Raw genomic sequence first — 17,623 nt, 5'->3', positions numbered from 1 at the left:
ACGACCAAGGACGAAGCCCAGGACGACTGCCACGCCTGGCGCGATACCCCACAGTGTACTTCCCACAGTACTCGACCACTGCACCCCCGTGATTCGGGGAAAAGACGACGACTTTCATAACCCCCTGTGCATGTACACCGTCCCTCCTTGTGTCTATAAAGGGAGGAGGCGGGCGTTCCCTTAGGGGGGTCGGCCTATTCGGTAGAACACAACGCTTCGCACTGCTACCAGAGCACACATGCTCCTCTGAACCCCGATATTGGCACTCGCTTCAATCAACTCCTTCTCTAGTAGAGACTTGGGAGCTTCTCTCCCTCTCTCGCCTCGCATGTACCCCCTACTACAGGCACCCCCGGTGCAAGATAGTACAGTGCTCTCGCACACTCCTTTGATGGACGTACGGCCCCACTGCCGGAACCAGAATAAACCCGTGCGTTACTGTGTTGCCTCCTTCATCAATATCTGGGACAAAGAACACGCAGCATCATCTGTTGGGTGCGGATCGCCGGGTCAGGACACCGACACCACTCCACCTACGTCCAGCTCCTGCCCGCCGACGCCGACGCGTTCCTCGTCGCGCGCGACCGCACCTCGTCGGTTACCTCATCCACCTCAACCGCCTCCGCTTTGCGCGCCCCGTGCCCCGCGCCCTCGGCCTCCGCCTCGTCCCCTCCTCCCGCGCCCTCCCCTGCGCCGCCACTCTGGAGCCGCTCGTCGCCCGCCCCGCCGCTTGCGCCCGCGGGTACGTCATCCAGCCCGCCGCCTCGCCCTCCGACGCCGTGCCGCCACTCATGCCGTCATCCGGTTCTAAAATCAGTGATGCCGTCAAAAGGACGGTCCTTGGGCCCAAGAACGCCGCCGCCGAGCCCGAGCCACCGCCGCCTAGCTCGGCCGTCAATCGGCGGTTCTCATCTTCGGCGTCATCCAAGCAGTGAGATCTGTTGCTCTCCATGAAATCCGCTTCCGCCTCACGGGCGCCATCACCATCGGCCAAGGGCTCGTCCCGGGCGTCCTCGCCCGCGGTGAGGGGCACGCCCAGGGCCACGTCGCCGGTGCCCTCCAAGTTCGTCGTGCCCAGCCTCGTGGCGTCCAAGGAGGGGAACCGCAGGGCGGCTTGGGAGCCGGCGATTGTCATCTCATCAAGGTACCGCCAGCCTTCACCGGCGGGAGGAAGAAGGGGAGCGGTGTCTTCATCCGTTGGTGGGAGGCGGGCATCCTTGTCCCCTAGTTCACAGCGGCTGTCCGGGGAAGGGACTGGCTATAAGAAGGTTGGGGTCCTGGTGGCTGGTATCTCCAAGATGACAGATTTGGGAAATGGGTCGGCCGTGAAGCCAGTGAGGAAGAGCTGGGACGATCCAACAATATCCCTTGCAGCGGCAGCTGCAGGTTCTCTGACGAAATCCAGGGCCAAGATTGACAAGGATACGATACTTAGAACTCAGGTCAGAATCCCGTTACTAAATCATTGTGGTACATTTGCAACATTGTGCTTGCTAGTTTATCTCCTAGCCTAATTGCTAGTACTAGTGCCATATTTTTTGTGAATATAAGCATAGGGGCGAATACTCCATTTGAGAACTCAAGGAGTAAAACTCTGTTACTGCCTTCATTGTGAGTTCGTGACTAGAATAGGTAGTAAAAGAATTAATTTCTAAACTTTAGTTGAGATTAAGTTAAATTGAAACTGAGCTTGAACTCGAAGATTAAAATTACACATATTGTTATACATATCAGAGATCTTGCAAGACACATTCAGATGTGATAAGAAATGGGTGGTTGTGAAACGCATACAAGGGAAAATCTAGAGTAGTAATTGACCATGAACAGCAAAATGCAAATTCAGATGGGGTTAGAAATAGATAACTGCCTTCATATGAGGGAACTGTCCCAAGTGCTCGCATAATATTGAAAACCCAATTACCTCATTTAAATGGATTCGGAATAGATAGTTGACAAAAACATAAAATTGGTAAAGAGTTACTGTAAACATAATATTTGATTAATATGATCATAACTCTGGTAAACTGTAATCCTTTTTACGTACTGTTCTGGGCAATGTTTTTTTCTTTGCAAATTTGGTATGTGGATATGCATGCAGTGATGGCAACAAGATTTGTAAAACATAGCACCATGAATTAAAAAGCTCCATAGACATGGTGCTATGATTACAAATTGCAATCAGCTTGAAATTTCAAACATATTGAGACATGGATATACAATGGTGACGCCATGTTTACTCTAATCCCATTGTGTATCAATCATTATGTTGTTCAGAGCTAGTATCTGTCTGAATATAATTCTAAGCAACTATAAAGTTGCACACCTGTTCAGAGTACACTAGAAAGTTGTATGTATGCAGTAAGCATTTTTATCTACATTTGTATCAACAGGAAACAATATCAAGACGATTAAGTGATGCTACAACAGAACAATCCAGTAATGATGATTCTTCTGTTGATGAGCGGCCAAAGCCTCCTAAGAAGATAGACTCTACTTCAGTAAAGGTGAAAACCGTAGTTCCAAAAATTAAACTTCATGATCCTAAATGGACTGATGGAAGCATTCCATTGGATGCACTTCTTGATAAACTCTCAAAAATTGGAAGGGTAAGCACTATGCACTCTAGTTTGTCAGCTAATTATCTCCATTTGTTGTTCTTGACTTGAGTCTCTAACATAATTTCTTTACTGAATTTGTAGGAAGCTATCGAGCGTAGAGATGCAGCAGCAACTACTGCTGCTGCTAGTGCTCTGCAAGAAGCGATGCTCACTGAATCAGTTGTTAGGAACCTAAGGTATTGAGAGCTATATTTTTTTCCCATCTGATCTTGTGATGACAAAACCTATGCATTGTATTCATTTGAAAGTGCCGTGGTTAATTATATTGTGTTGATTGTTGTCTACAGCAAGTTCTCTGAAATTTGCTCGTCATCAAAGACCTCCAATCCACTGCCAACAGTTGATATTTTCCTTGTTGTCTATGAAGATACTTTCAAGTGGAAGACAATTGCTGAGTCTATGGTGACCGTTGAGGCTGACGAGGCATTTTTGGAGAAATCATCTCATGACTGGGTTCATGCTGCCTTAGCCACTGATCTTGAAGTCCTCAAGCTACTGAATGGTGCCACTGAATCCATCTCTCGGTTGAAGAGCACCAATAGGCCAAAGGCGCCTTCAGTGGAACCACCAAGAACAAGCCTGTCCAGGAAGCCATCACTTAGAGCTTCTGCAAAGGTCCAGCCTAAGGTCTCACCAAGCTCTCCAGCAAGCTCCACATGGAACAACACTGAGAGCATGTATCAGACAGTTGAGCTTGTAAAGACCTTGTGGCGCGAGATGCATATGTGGTTCCTGAATTTTGTGGATGAGGCACTGGATGTGGGCTTCCACTTGTTTGAAGATCAGAATATGGCAAGTAAGGGAAAGCACGACAGCCACATAACAGTGGTTCTTTCACAATTCAAGAAGATCAGTGACTGGTTGGATGGAGTTGGGATGATTGCTGAGGAGGAGAAAACAAAGGAGAAGATTGAGTGCTTGAAGCGCAAGATTTATGGGTTTGTCATTAGCCACATGGGGTCTGCGTTTGAGAGCTCTGTCTCAGTTTCATCTAGGAGTTGAGCGATGCTTCATGCTCTGAAGCTGTCTTCGATTGCCATTTTTTCTTCTTCTTTGGATTAAGGCTGTCCAATTCAACAGTGAAGTGGTGTGGGCTACAATTGTAGCAGTGGTTTGTCTTTTTTATTTAAAAAAATACGACTTAAGGTATGTGAATATGCATTGTTTTGTGGTTATGATCTTCAAATTACCAGTTATGAAGATAATCACATTACCGTTTCATGGTTTAGTTTGCATTTTGTGTGACTTGGCCACAAGTTAGTGAGTAGTGAGCAACCGGTAAGATTAGGATCTTATGTTTACCAATATATTGCAACTATATATATATCTTTTTGAAAGCACTGCTAAAAGAAGGATCAGCGCATGTTGTGAAAACTGCCGCCTGAAAACCAAAATCACCCTATAGACTTGTATCGCTTTGAATTTAAGTTAGTACTTGGTAGATCGCTTCATCTTTCATAGGTCGTGGAGCTGAATAATAATGAGGAAACAATAGCAGCAAAATCAACACACTATAACTATAGCTGCAAGCCTTTTTTAAGAAAAACAAATGTTTAATTTTTTTGAAGTGAAAACAAATATTTCTTAAGATGAAGAAAAGAAATGTTAGGAACTTGTAGCACAGATTAGTACATGCAGCCCGGGGCATTAGAAGGCCTTCAAGTGTTGCAAATCTATTCGGAGGGTGGCTTAATGGAATACCAAAACAATTCAAAAACCTCATCCTTGTAGGTGCGGCAGCCCTATGCTGGTCTGTCTGGCTCTGCAGAAACGCTGCGGTATTCGAAAACAAACATTCTTCTTTTTTGCAGGTACTCTACAAGACTACGCACTGGCTGTGTACTTGGGCTACCCTTCAACAGCCTACTTCGCAGGAGGCGCTTGTTGCGGCCTCTCGGTTATTGGGGCAGGTGGCCAAGGATATTTTCTCCCAGGCGCATGGGTGGCGATCATATGATTGATAGTCACTAGCGTTTGGCTTTGTGTCGGACTCACTTTAGGTTGTGTGCTTTTGAGGCAGAGGCCGGGATCGTTTTCAAAACGTTGTAACTTCTGGATGTAACATCTTAAAATCAATAAAGTTCCCCTTTCAAAAAAAAAAGATTAGTGCTAACCTAACCATCGTCATCACTGATGAGTCGAAAGCTGCAGCTGAGATTTGGGAACGAAGGAGCTGGCCGGCTCACATGGGCTTTTGCTCGCCTGCATACTCCTCCTATGCAGACAGAAGTGGGCCCGATCCGACCGTTTGCTTTTGCCCACCCAACCCAACCCAACCGGCCCATTCCATCCCACGCTCCTCCTCTTCTTCTTCCTTCTCCCATCGTTTCCGTTTCCCTCCCCAATTTCAAAATCCACCTCCCCTACTAGGGTTTGCCTTTGCGGCGCGGCGCAGCCCCTCTCCCACCCTTCTCACGATCCAAGGGGGCAAGGCCATGGAGATCAACATCGTGGACAAATACGAGAAGCTGGAGAAGGTTGGGGAGGGCACCTACGGCAAGGTGTACAAGGCGCAGGACAAGGCCACGGGCCAGCTCGTGGCGCTCAAGAAGACCCGCCTCGAGATGGACGAGGAGGGCATCCCGCCCACCGCGCTCCGCGAGATCTCCCTCCTCAACCTCCTCTCCCACTCCATCTACGTCGTCCGCCTCCTCGCCGTCGAGCAGGCCGCCAAGAACGGCAAGCCCATCCTCTACCTCGTCTTCGAGTTCCTCGACACCGACCTCAAGAAGTACCTCGACGTCTACCGCAGGGGACCCAACCCCAGGCCGCTACCGCCGCACCAAGTCAAGGTAACCAACTGACAATACTCACCCATCGGAATTCTGATCACTTCTCTTTTTTTTTCCATCTAGTACTGTTATTGAAAAAAAAATGCTCAATTCAACTCCATCAACTGCAAAAATGACACCTTGTCTACTGATTCTCCAGTTGATCTAAGCAAAATTGGCCACCTCGTGGTCAGAGATTCAGAACTAAGTAACCTGTGCTCCTGATCAGACTGAAAAAACGACGATCTCTATACTGATTCTCCAATTGATCTGAGCAATTGATCACTTTGTGATCAGACCAAATCAGCCTGGACATTACGAACGCTATTTTCAGTTTCTGACAAAAGGTGCCATCCTAATAGGACTGTAAAACAAAAACATTGGGTCATATAAATGTCGACCAAATGTAAAATCAAAGCACTTAACTGTGAAATTAAATGGGAATCTTGTGTCTCTATGTTGTTCTGATCCCGCACTGATTATGTAGTTAGCGATTGGAAACCGATATGTACCGATTATGTTTTGCAGTAAGTTGTACAGATGACGTGACAGTCTGTGGTTAAAATTTCCCAAATTTATGCTAAGAAAGTTAGGTTTTGGTAGCAATTATTAGTGATGTTTATTGATATTCTTGAGAAGACCCAGATTGGTCCCCACTCCCCAGTCCCCTTCATTGGCATTATGTGCTTGCATTGAAGAAAAAAGTTCTCACAGAACATATTTTGACTAGCGAAGCATTTTCTTGGATTAGTCTTGTTAGCAATATAGCATTCTGTGCAAGCTTCATTACCTTGACTATTTGTTTATATTTGATAATTTGTAGTCAATTCATGATCATTAGATGCCAAGTTCACTCTCCCTTGGTTTCATTTGGACTAATGTACTTTCTTTACTTCCTTCTAGAATTTTTTGTTTCAGTTATGCAAAGGAGTTGCTCACTGCCATGGCCATGGTGTCCTTCACCGGTTGGATTTCTCATCTGACTTATGTTGCTCAACTCATCAGTCAAGCACAACATTCCATTTCATTGATGTTATTCATGCTCAATTTTTAGGGATTTAAAGCCTCAAAACCTGCTGGTTGACAAGGAGAAGGGGATACTGAAGATTGCAGATCTTGGGCTTGGTAGAGCTTTCACTGTGCCAATGAAAAGCTACACCCATGAGGTATTGCCGTACTGGCAGTTGTATGGTCCAACACAACTTTAACATTTAAAGTTTTCAACAGAATTTTTCTTAACAGATCCAGTAAACCTGTTCCTATTCTGCATTTTGTGTAGATTGTGACACTTTGGTATAGAGCTCCTGAAGTTTTGCTTGGAGCAACACATTACTCAACTGGTGTTGATATGTGGTCTGTTGGGTGTATCTTTGGTACGCAAGTTCTCCTTTTCACTCTGGATGCCATGTACCTTGTCATATATGTAAAGCGTGATGCACTATATGTAAAACTTATGGAGTAAAACTGCAGTAAACAATGCATGACCTTGTACAAGGAATTTAATAATGCCTCACAATATACATTGTCTGCATTATTTTTGGATTTATGGTCAACCAAACTAAATAACATATTGTGTTTAGCCTTAAAATTTTGGCCTTAAATCTTCTTCCTAATTAAAAAGATGACGTGTTCAAAGGATTTCATATTATACTGAAAGCCTTTACCCCATTGTGATGTTCATAACTTTTTAATGCAGCTGAAATGGTCCGAAGACAAGCTCTCTTTCCTGGTGACTCTGAGTTGCAACAGTTGCTTCACATTTTCAGGTCCTTTTCTTCTCTTCTGCATTCAGACATTGGTGCCATAACATGAGTAATACCTTAGTTGTTAGTCAGGAATACACGACATTCTGTCTGAGTCTGGATTTCTTCATCAATTTAATTGTACTATGGATTGACTGAAATCTGCATCTGGAAAAGGTTGTTGGGAACACCTAGTGAGGAGCAATGGCCTGGAGTGAGTGGTTTGAGGGATTGGCACGAGTTTCCACAGTGGAAGCCCCAGAGTTTGGCCCGTGCTGTCCCAACGTTGGAACCCGAGGGCGTTGACCTGCTATCAGTAAGTTCTCTGTACTTGGACGTGTTATTCCACCTACTTAAGAGACCTTTCTTCAATTATCTAACCTGAAGTTGATCCATTTCTTTTCTCACATTTGAAACGGGTCTGCATATTTTCTTTTGGTGATCCTGTATGTAACATTGTAACTTGATTTATAGTTGAATGCATTTGTTCTGAATATGCTGCATTTCAGTTTATTGGTTCGTTTGTCACTGACAATATTGGCTAAATTGTCACTTGAGAAGTAGATCAATATCTTGTTATGCCCTAAAAAAAAGGAAAGTCTGCTTATTGCTTTATTAGAATGTTTGACCATTCCCATGGAACAAGAAACTGAGTAGTCTTCCCCTCACCCCCAAAAGAAATGAATTGAGCTGATGGTTTAATGGTTGATGTTTTGCAGAAAATGCTTCAGCTTGATCCTGCAAACAGGATATCAGCCATCGCTGCGATGGACCATCCCTACTTTAACAGCCTTGACAAGTCCCAGTTCTAGTCCGAAGCTGCTACTATCAAGAAGCGAGCTTTCCGATGGAGCTATAAATTTCACTTGCCATCTAGAGATTATTAGACTAGTATATGTATGTCTCGAATTCCTGAATCCTCATAGTCGCTTGGTCATTCTGCTACTACTGAAATAATAATTTTATCAAGTTGTCTCGAGTTTTAGAAGCAAGTTGGATTCTCTATCAGGAGAAAATGCAGCATAATTTATGCCGGGATATTGTTTACTCCAAATTTTAACATAATAATCGCCAAAATTTGTTCAAACTTGGACATGGGAGCTCAAACGATGAAAAGAGTCCAACGAGTCAACAAGACTGGTGCTGTCTTGGTGACTGACGTGTGGGCCTGTACGTCAATGAGAGGGGAGTCTTGTGCCGTTCCTCCGCGGCCTTGGGTCGGGTCACCCTAATTTACAGTCAACCGTGAGGAGCGCTCCTCACGGTCGATCTCGGACACTGCTCCCTAAAACAATAATCTAAAAAACATATACACAAAAGATTTTAAAAAAATAGAAACAAACATTTTGATAAATCTGAAATAAAGATTGGAAAAAAATGTTCCCGAACAAAAAAAATAGAACAAAAAGTTGTGAACAAAAAAATTTAAAACAAAACGTTGTAGGCAAAATTTGAAAAAAATTTGAAGATCAGAAACAAAGTTTTTGAAAGAAAAATGATGAACAAGAAATTGGGGAAAAAATTTGGCGCAAAACTTTTTTTCTGGAAAAGAAATGAGGAACAAACCCACCGTCGCTCCCGCGAGGGGAGGTCGACGGCCTTCCCTCCGCGCTCCTGGCGGCGTCGCCCCCCGCCCCCCGCGAGAGCCCCCTGCAGGCCTTGGGTCCCCCTTGCTTCCCTTTCCGTCGCCCCCTCTCCCTCCCGCTCCGCCGCCGCCGCGCCAGATGCGCCTCCTCGCCGCGGCGGCGAGGCAACCCAAAACACCGCACCCTCTTCTCGTCGCTCTCCACTGCCTCCTCTCCACGACGACCACCTCCTCCTCCTACGATCCAACCGCGCAGTTCCTCCATCCTGACCACCGCCGCGTCCTCTCGCTGCCGGCGTCGCTCCGCCATGACGCCCTCCTCGCGCTCGCGTGCCTTCTCAAGACCTCCCCGCAATGCCACCTCGCGCTTCACGCCGTCAGCCGCCCACCCTCCTCTGGCTCCCCCTCCTCCACCCCACTCGCTGCTCGCTTCGCCGCCGCCTCCCGCCTCGCGGCGTCGGCGTCCGCGCTCCGCCCCTTCGCCGCGATCCTCCTCGCGGCGCTCCTCCCCGCCGCCTCCCAGGACCTCCTTTCCTGGTCCTTCTCCTACGGAAGCGCCAGTGGAAGCGCTCGCGTGTGCTACGCCGCGCTCCGGCTCGCGCTCCACGCGTTCCTCGCCGCGGGCATGGCAGCTGAGGCGCTCCACGTGCTCGCACGCGTCCACAGCTCCGGGAATACGCCCAGCCTCTCCGCGCTGGCGGCATTGCTGCGCCTTCTATTCCGCAGCGGGGAGGTCCGCGCTGCCTGGAACGTGTTCGAGGAAATGGTCACGAGGGGCCCACACCCGAGTCTTGCCATCTTCAACGCCATGATCCTTGGGTTGTGCCACAGGGGGATGCTGCGCGTTGGCTTGGGGCTGCTTGGGGTCATGGAAAAGAAGTTCGGTATCATCCCGAACGTTGTCAGCTATAACATCCTCATCAAGGGGCACTGTGTGTTTGGGTGGTCAGGGGACGCCTTCAAGCTGTTTAAGGAAATGCACAGTTCAGGATGTGAACCAACGGTCGTGACGTATAACATACTGGTGGATGTTCTGTGCCATGAGGGGAGAATGGTGGAAGCGAGGAGGCTGTTCGATGAGATGGCACAGGTGGGGATCAAAGAAAATACAATAACCTTCAATGTCTTGATCGATGGATATGCAAAGACTGGATGGATGGATGAGGCCAGCGCAGCCTATAGGGAGATGAAAGTGAGGGGACTAGCGCCAGATTCCTGCACCTTCAACATCCTTGCTGCTGGAGCGTACAAGTTTGGGCATGCTACCCAGTTAGTCCATGATTGTGAAATATTTGGTTCACAGTTGCCGGCTGATGGGTTGGATGTGTTGGTCTGTAGGCTTTGTTGGGACAGCCGGTTGGATGATGCCTGGGAGCTTCTACGTGATGCTATTGAGCAGGGCGTTCCAGTTAGTGTTGCTGGATTTAATGCATTGATCGCTGCTTATAGCAAGGAGGGACTCCATGAAGCAGCTTTTGAACTATACAGAATTATTAAGAAGTTAGGGCTGGCGCCGTCAGCACATACTTTTAATTACTTGGTAATGGGGCTGTGCAATCAAGGAAGGCTTGATGAGGCGCAGCTAATTTTAGAACACATGGTTAGCAAGGGATACTGTCTAAGCACATCATTTACTATCTACTTGGATGCATCCTTCAGAGAGGGCGACGCAGTCCGTGCTTTGAAATGTTGGGATGATATGGAAAAAATTGGTCTGCAGCCTGATTTTATTGCCTTCTCAGCATTTGTCAATGGCCTATGCCGCTTAGATTATGTGAATGAGGCTTATCAGGCATTTGCTGAGATGACAATAAGAGGACTTGAACCGAACAATATTACTTACAACTCCATCATATCTGCATTTTGTCGGGCAGGCAATATGGCTGAAGCTTTGAAGTTACAGCAGAATATGAGGCAGAGTGGCCTTGTTCCTGATGTTTACACAAGCAACATTCTAATCGATGGTTTGTGCAGACAAGGAAACTTGAAGATGGTGGACAGCCTTTTATTGGACATGTGCAGTAATGGTCTAATCCCAGACACAGTGACATACAATACCATAATCAATGCATATTGCAGGGCTCAGGATATGAATGGTGCTATGAATTTCATGAATAAGATGTTTGCAGCTGGTTGTGAACCAGATATTTTCACATATAATATTTGGATGCATAGCCTCTGCAGCAACCATATGTTGAACCAAGCAGGGAAGGTGTTAGATGAGCTTGTAACTAGGGGCTGTCCTCCTAATTCAGTTACATACAATACATTGATGGATGGCATTTGCAGTGATGTTCTTGATCGAGCTATGATACTGACTGGCAGGCTGATTAAGATGGCTTTTCAACCCAACACTATCACACTTAATGTTTTCCTTTCTCATTTCTGCAAGCAAGGATTTGGAAAGAGAGCTCTTATGTGGGCTGAGAAGCTCAGTGAAGATTCTTTTGTTTTTTATGATGCTACTAGAAATATAATTGACTGGGCACAAAGGGAAATGGAGAATGATCCGCAGGTTAGCAATAAGGACATAGATAGGTGCCTGTTTCTTGAGTTCTTGATGCTCATGACATATGAGACTATGCACAAAAGCAGATCCTCAAAGGCTAGACATGTGCCTGTGGATAAAGGTTTTGATCCTGCTAGCTGCAACATGATCAAAGTTTTGGATACTGGTTGATAAATGAATTTTATAACCGCATCAGGTTCTATCACAGATGCACTTACAAGAACGACATGATCAGTGCCCTGCCACAAAGCAAGTCCAGCAGAAGGACACCGGCGATCTACCATTGTTTTCTGCCAGTTACTTCAACCATCACACCTGCAGCACAAGCTCAAATCCCACTGGCAGCCGCAGCACTACAGATATTGCGCCGCAATCATCCTCAAGGAAGGCAGTATGAACCTACTTCAGCCCGCACACCGGCACACGGCTAGTGAGCAGGCCACATCCTTGATATCGTCAACTATGCTACAGTCCCCAAACATAAATTCTTTCTGAATATAAGCATAGGGACGAATACTCCATTTGAGAACTCAAGGAGTAAAACTTTATTACTGCCTGCATTGTGACTAGAATAGGCAGTAAACGAATTAATTTCTGAACTTTTGTCGAGACCAAGTTAAATTGAAACTTAGCTTCAACTCAAAGGCGCAAGGTACACATATTCAGAGTACACTAGAAAGTTGTATTTTTACCTGTGCAGTAAGCATTTTTATCTGCTTCTGTATCAACAGGAAGCAATTTCAAGATGATTAAGTGATGCTACAACAGAACAATCCAGTAATGATGATTCTTCTGTTGATGAGCGGCCAAAGCCTCGTAAGAAGCTAGACTCTACTTCAGCAAAGGTGAAAACCGTAGTTCCAAAAATTAAACTTCATGATCCTAAATGGACTGATGGAAGCATTCCATTGGATGCACTTTCTGATAAACTCTCAAAAATTGGAAGGGTAAGCACTATGCACTCTAGTTTGTCAGCTAATTATCTCCATTTGTTGTTGTTGACTTGAGTCTCTAACATAATTTCTTTACTGAATTTGCAGGAAGCTATTGAGCGTAGAGATGCAGCAGCAGCAGCTGCTGCTGCTACTGCTCTGCAAGAGGCGATGCTCACTGAATCAGTTGTCAGGAACCTAAGGCATTGAGAGCTATCTTTTTTCCCCATCTGACCTTGTGAAGACAAAACCTATGCATGCATTGTATTCATTTGAAAGTGATGTGGTTAATTATATTGTGTTGATTGTTGTCTACAGCAAGTTCTCTGAAATTTGCTCGTCATCAAAGACCTCCAATCCACTCCCAACAGTCGATATTTTCCTTGCTGTCTATGAAGATACTCTCAAGTGGAAGACAATTGCTGAGTCTATGGTGACCGCTGAGGCTGACGAGGCATTCTTGGAGAAATCATCTCATGACTGGGTTCATGCTGCCTTAGCCACTGATCTTAAAGTCCTCAAGCTACTGAATGGTGCCACTAAATCCATCTCTCGGTTGAAGAGCACCAATAGGCCAAAGGCGCCTTCAGTGGAACCACCAAGAACAAGCCTGACCAGGAAGCCATCACTTGGAGCTTCAGCAAAAGTCCAGCCTAAGGTCTCACTGAGCTCTCCAGCAAGCTCCACATGGAACAACACTGAGAGCATGTATCAGACAGTTGAGCTTGCAAAGGCCTTGTGGCGCGAGATGCATATGTGGTTCCTGAATTTTGTGAATGAGGCACTGGATGCGGGCTTCCACTTGTTTGAAGACCAGAATGTGGCAAGTAAGGGAAAACACAGCAGCCACATAACAGTGGTTCTTTCACAATTCAAGAAGATCAGTGACTGGTTGGATGGAGTTAGGAAGATTGCTGAGGAGGAGAAAACAAAGGAGAAGATTGAGTGCTTGAAGCGCAAGATTTATGGGTTTGTCATTAGCCACATGGGGTCTGCATTTGAGAGCTCTGTCTCAGTTTCATTTAGGAGTTGAGGGATACTTCATGCTCTGAAGCTGACTTCGATTGCCATTTTTTTCTTTGGAGTAAGGATATCCAATTCAACAGTGAAGTGGTGTGGGCTACATTTGTAGTAGTGGTGTGTCTTTTTTTTTATATAATTTATGACTTAAGATCTGTGAATATGCATTGTGGTTTGCCTTTGCGGCGCGGCGCGGCCCCTCTCTTCTCGCGATCCAAGGGGGCAAGCAAGGCCATGGAGATCAACATCGTGGACAAGTACGAGAAGCTGGAGAAGGTCGAGGAGGGCACCTACGGCAAGGTGTACAAGGAGCAGGACAAGGCCACGGGCCAGCTCGTGGCGCTCAAGAAGACCCGCCTCTCGAGATGGACGAGGAGGGCATCCCGCCCACCACGCTATGCGAGATCTCCCTCCTCAACCTCCTCTCCCACTCCATCTACGTCGTCCGCCTCCTCGCCGTCGAGCAGGCCGCCAAGAACGGCAAGCCCATCCTCTACCTCGTCTTCGAGTTCCTCGACACCGACCTCAAGAAGTACCTCAACGTCTACCGCAGGGGGCCCAACCCCAGGCCGCTCCCCCCGCACCAAGTCAAGGTAACCAACTGACAATACTACTCACCCATCGTAATTCTCATCACTTCTTTTTTTTCATCTAGTACTGTTATTGAAAAAAATGCTCAATTCAACTCCCTCAACTGCAAAAATGACAACACCTTGTCTACTGATTCTCCAGTTGATCTAAGCAAAAATTGGCCACCTCGTGGTCAGAGATTCAGAATTAAGTAACCTGTGCATTACACCAATTGATCTCAGCAATTAATCGCTTCATGATCAGAGCAAACTTTCTTGCACATTGCGAATGGTATTCTCAGTTTCTCACAAAAGGTGCAATCCTAATAGGACTGTAAAACGAAAATGTTGGGCCATATAAATGTCGACCAAATTTAAAATCAAAGCACTTAACTGTGAAATTAAATGCGGATCTTGTGTCTCTAACTTGTTCTGATGCCGCATTGATTATGTAGTTAATGATTGGAAACTGAAACTGACATGTACCGATTATGTTTTGCAGTAAGTTGTACAGATGATGTGACAGTCTGTGTTTAAAATTTCCCAAATTTATGCTAAGGAAGTTAGGTTTTGGTAGCAATTCTTAGTGATGTTTATTGATATTTGTGAGAGGACCCAGATTGGTCCCCAGTCCCCTTCATTGGCATTATGTGCTTGCAATTCAAGAAAAAAGTTCTCACAGAACATATTTTGACTAGTGAAGCATTTTCTTGATCTTGGATTAGTCTTGATAGCAATATTGCATTCTGTGCAAGCTTCATTTTCCTGACTACTTGTTTAAATTTTATAGTCTGTAGTCAATTCATGATCATTAGATGCCAAGTTCAGAAGTTCACTCCTTTGGTTTCATTTGGACTAATGTACTTACTTTACTTCCTTCTAGAATTTTTTGTTTCAGTTATGCAAAGGAGTTGCTCACAAGAGGGTGCCACAAAAGCTAAAAGGCAAATTCTATAGGACAGCAATTCGTCCGGTGATGTTATACGGTGCTGAATGTTGGCCTACAAAAAGGCGACATGTCCAGCAACTGAGTGTAGCAGAGATGCGGATGTTGCGGTGGTTTTGCGGGCACACAAGGAGGGATAGAGTCCGGAACGAAGTTATTCGGGATAGGGTCGGGGTGGCACCAATTGAGGAGAAACTTACCCAGCATCGGCTGAGATGGTTTGGACATGTCCAACGAAGGCCTCCTGAGGCGCCGGTGCGTAATGGGGTTCTTGAGCGGGTCGATAATATAAAGAGGGGTAGAGGTAGACCTAAACTGACGTCGGATGAGTCGGTTAAGAGAGACCTTAAGGATTGGAATATCTCTAAAGAGATAGCTTTGGATATGAGCGCTTAGAGACTAGCTATCAATGTGCCTGAATCTTGAACTTATTTCTTTCGGGTTTCATCTCTAGCCTACCCCAACTTGCATGGGAAAAAAGGCTATGTTGTTGTTGTTGTTGTTGGTATGCAAAGGAGTTGCTCACTGCCATGGCCATGGTGTTCTTCGCCGGTTGGATTTCTCATCTGATTTATGTTGCTGAACTCATCAGTCAAGCACAACATTCCATTTCATTAATGTTATTCCTGTTCACTTTTTAGGGATTTAAAGCCTCAAAACCTTCTGGTTGACAAGGAGAAGGGGATACTGAAGATTGCAGATCTTGGGCTTGGTAGAGCTTTCACCGTGCCAATGAAAAGCTACACCCATGAGGTACTGGCAGTTGTATGGTCCAACACAATAACATTTAAAGCTTTCGACAGAATTTTTCTTAGCAGATCCAGTAAACCTTTGCTTATTCTGTATTTTGTGTAGATTGTGACACTTTGGTATAGAGCTCCTGAAGTTTTGCTTGGAGCAACACATTACTCAACTGGTGTTGATATGTGGTCTGTTGGATGTATCTTTGGTATGCCCGTTCTCCTTTTGAGTGCTGATGCCCAATTACCTTGCCTTGTACTGAATAATTGATGCATTATAGGTTCAAATGTACAATGTTTGGGTAAAAAAATGCAGTAACCAATGTTGCTGTACAAGAAACTTAATACTTCCCCAGAATCCACATTGTCTACATCATCTTTGAATTTATGGCCAACCACATACCATATTGTGCTTACACTTAAAATTTTGGCTTGCTCTTAATTAAGAGATGATGTATTTAAAGGGTTTGACATTTATAGTGAAAACTTTTACCTTATTGTGATGTTCATAACTTTTTAATGCAGCTGAAATGGTCAGAAGACAAGCTCTCTTTCCTGGTGACTCTGAGTTGCAACAGTTGCTTCGCATTTTCAGGTCTTTCCCCCCCTTCGCATTCAGACATTGGTGCCATAATGTGTGGTACCTTGCTTAGTTGCTAGAAGCCTAGGATAGTGTCGTTCTGTTAATCCTGAAGTTATTGTTCAATTATCAAGTTGATCTGATGCTGGCACTTAGCATTTGGTGCAAGAGTCGTATTAAATGAGTTCTTGCTTGGCATAATCTGAATATGTTACTATATGTCATAATAGCTTGATTTTCGTTACTCGTCTCTGTTAGACACTACTATTAGTCTTGATTGTTTCAACTTTCAAGGAATAGCCAGTTATGCACATATAATCTCAGCCTGGATTTATTGTATCAATGTATATTGCACTATGGATTTACTGAAATCTGCTTCTGGAAAAGGTTGTTGGGAACTCCTACTGAGGAGCAGTGGCCTGGAGTAAGTGGTTTGAGGGATTGGCACGAGTTTCCACAATGGAAGCCCCAGAGTTTGGCTTGTGCTGTCCCAACGCTGGAACCTGAGGGCATTGACCTGCTATCAGTAAGTTCACTGTACTTGGAATCTGAATTTGATCCATTTCTTTTCTCACATTTGAAATGGGTCTATTATCTCTGCATATTTTCTTTTGGTATCTTGCCCTGTATGTAACATTGTAACTTGATGTATAGTGGAGTGCATTTATTCTGAACATGCTGCATTTCAATTTATTGGTTCGTTTGTCATTGACAACATTGGCTAAATTGTCACTTGATAGGTAGATTAGTATCTTATTATGCCCTGAAAAAGAAAAGTCTGCTTATGGATTTATTAGGATGTTTCATCATTCCTGTTGAACCAGAAACTGCGTAGTCTTCTCCCCACCCCCAAGAAAGAAAGGAACTGTGCTGATGGTTTTGTGATTGGTGTTTTGCAGAAAATGCTTCAGCTTGATCCTGCAAACAGGATATCAGCCATCGCCGCAATCGACCATCCTTACTTTAACAGCCTTGACAAGTTCTAGTTCTAGTCTGAAGCTGCTACTATCAAGAAGTGAGCTTTCCGATGGAGCTATGAGTTTCACTTGCCATCTAGGCAACTGGTTCATAGTCTATTAGTGACGTCTTACCGAGTGTAAAATTGGTGTGCCTACCTTTTCGTTTCAGGGTCTTTTATAGAGCCATGTGTGTGACTGAATAAACTATTATTCTTTCATGTACCAGAAGCTGTCTTGGTAGCATAACACAAGTTATAAGTTGGAGGCACCTTTTTTTCCCTGCGAGGGTGAGTATTTGTTGTCCGTACCAATAAGTTGTGTGCTAAAGAAAACAAAGCTACAACCACCTGTCGATCACTGTTTGGTGGGTTCTGTCTGGGCACGGAGAAGAGCAGGTCATCGGTTGATCCAGAACTGAGAGCGCCTGGATCAGGATGAGTGCCTGAAGTCCTGAACCTTTGCATCATACTGTATGTGTGAGATGCATTACATTGCAAAAAAAAAAATGCTTCGGACTTTGGGATGTTGTGTGATGCCCTTTGAACAAGATGTTTAATTTATGTGTTGTATGTAGATAGAAAATGCATCAGCGTGATCCTACAAACAGGACGAAAGGCCATTTGGCCAACTACACTTTTTACCATGTGATTCA

General features: G+C 45.1%; 4 protein-coding genes and 1 pseudogene across 4 annotated transcripts; all 5 read left to right on the top strand.

Moving 5' to 3' along the window:
* Nucleotides 1–589: 589 nt before the first annotated feature.
* On the top strand, nucleotides 590–3,839 carry LOC120696560. The gene is made up of 4 exons (XM_039979518.1): nucleotides 590–1,442; nucleotides 2,391–2,606; nucleotides 2,700–2,794; nucleotides 2,906–3,839. The coding sequence occupies exons 1-4, from the start codon at nucleotides 951–953 to the stop codon at nucleotides 3,618–3,620; spliced, it is 1,518 nt and encodes a 505-aa protein (XP_039835452.1). The 5' UTR covers nucleotides 590–950; the 3' UTR covers nucleotides 3,621–3,839.
* Nucleotides 3,840–4,903: 1,064 nt separating this feature from the next.
* LOC120696561 (cyclin-dependent kinase B1-1-like) lies at nucleotides 4,904–8,169 on the top strand. Its single transcript, XM_039979519.1, has 7 exons — nucleotides 4,904–5,410; nucleotides 6,293–6,354; nucleotides 6,444–6,555; nucleotides 6,669–6,762; nucleotides 7,086–7,155; nucleotides 7,309–7,447; nucleotides 7,851–8,169. The coding sequence occupies exons 1-7, from the start codon at nucleotides 5,054–5,056 to the stop codon at nucleotides 7,941–7,943; spliced, it is 927 nt and encodes a 308-aa protein (XP_039835453.1). The 5' UTR covers nucleotides 4,904–5,053; the 3' UTR covers nucleotides 7,944–8,169.
* Nucleotides 8,170–8,225: 56 nt separating this feature from the next.
* LOC120700311 (pentatricopeptide repeat-containing protein At5g39710-like) lies at nucleotides 8,226–11,396 on the top strand. The gene is made up of 2 exons (XM_039984540.1): nucleotides 8,226–8,282; nucleotides 8,973–11,396. The coding sequence occupies exons 1-2, from the start codon at nucleotides 8,226–8,228 to the stop codon at nucleotides 11,394–11,396; spliced, it is 2,481 nt and encodes an 826-aa protein (XP_039840474.1).
* A 174-nt stretch (nucleotides 11,397–11,570) lies between these two features.
* LOC120696563 lies at nucleotides 11,571–13,499 on the top strand. Its single transcript, XM_039979520.1, has 4 exons — nucleotides 11,571–11,877; nucleotides 11,957–12,172; nucleotides 12,266–12,360; nucleotides 12,476–13,499. Exons 3-4 carry the CDS (start codon nucleotides 12,329–12,331, stop codon nucleotides 13,188–13,190), a joined length of 747 nt encoding a protein of 248 aa, XP_039835454.1. The 5' UTR covers nucleotides 11,571–11,877; nucleotides 11,957–12,172; nucleotides 12,266–12,328; the 3' UTR covers nucleotides 13,191–13,499.
* On the top strand, nucleotides 13,093–17,317 carry LOC120696562 (annotated as a pseudogene).
* The last annotated feature ends 306 nt before the right edge of the window (nucleotides 17,318–17,623 follow it).

Source organism: Panicum virgatum, chromosome 3K (genome assembly GCF_016808335.1).
Source record: "Panicum virgatum strain AP13 chromosome 3K, P.virgatum_v5, whole genome shotgun sequence".
NCBI classification, from domain to species: domain Eukaryota; kingdom Viridiplantae; phylum Streptophyta; class Magnoliopsida; order Poales; family Poaceae; genus Panicum; species Panicum virgatum.
Note: the sequence above shows the minus strand (reverse complement) of the source record. Positions and strands in the feature narration are given on the sequence as shown.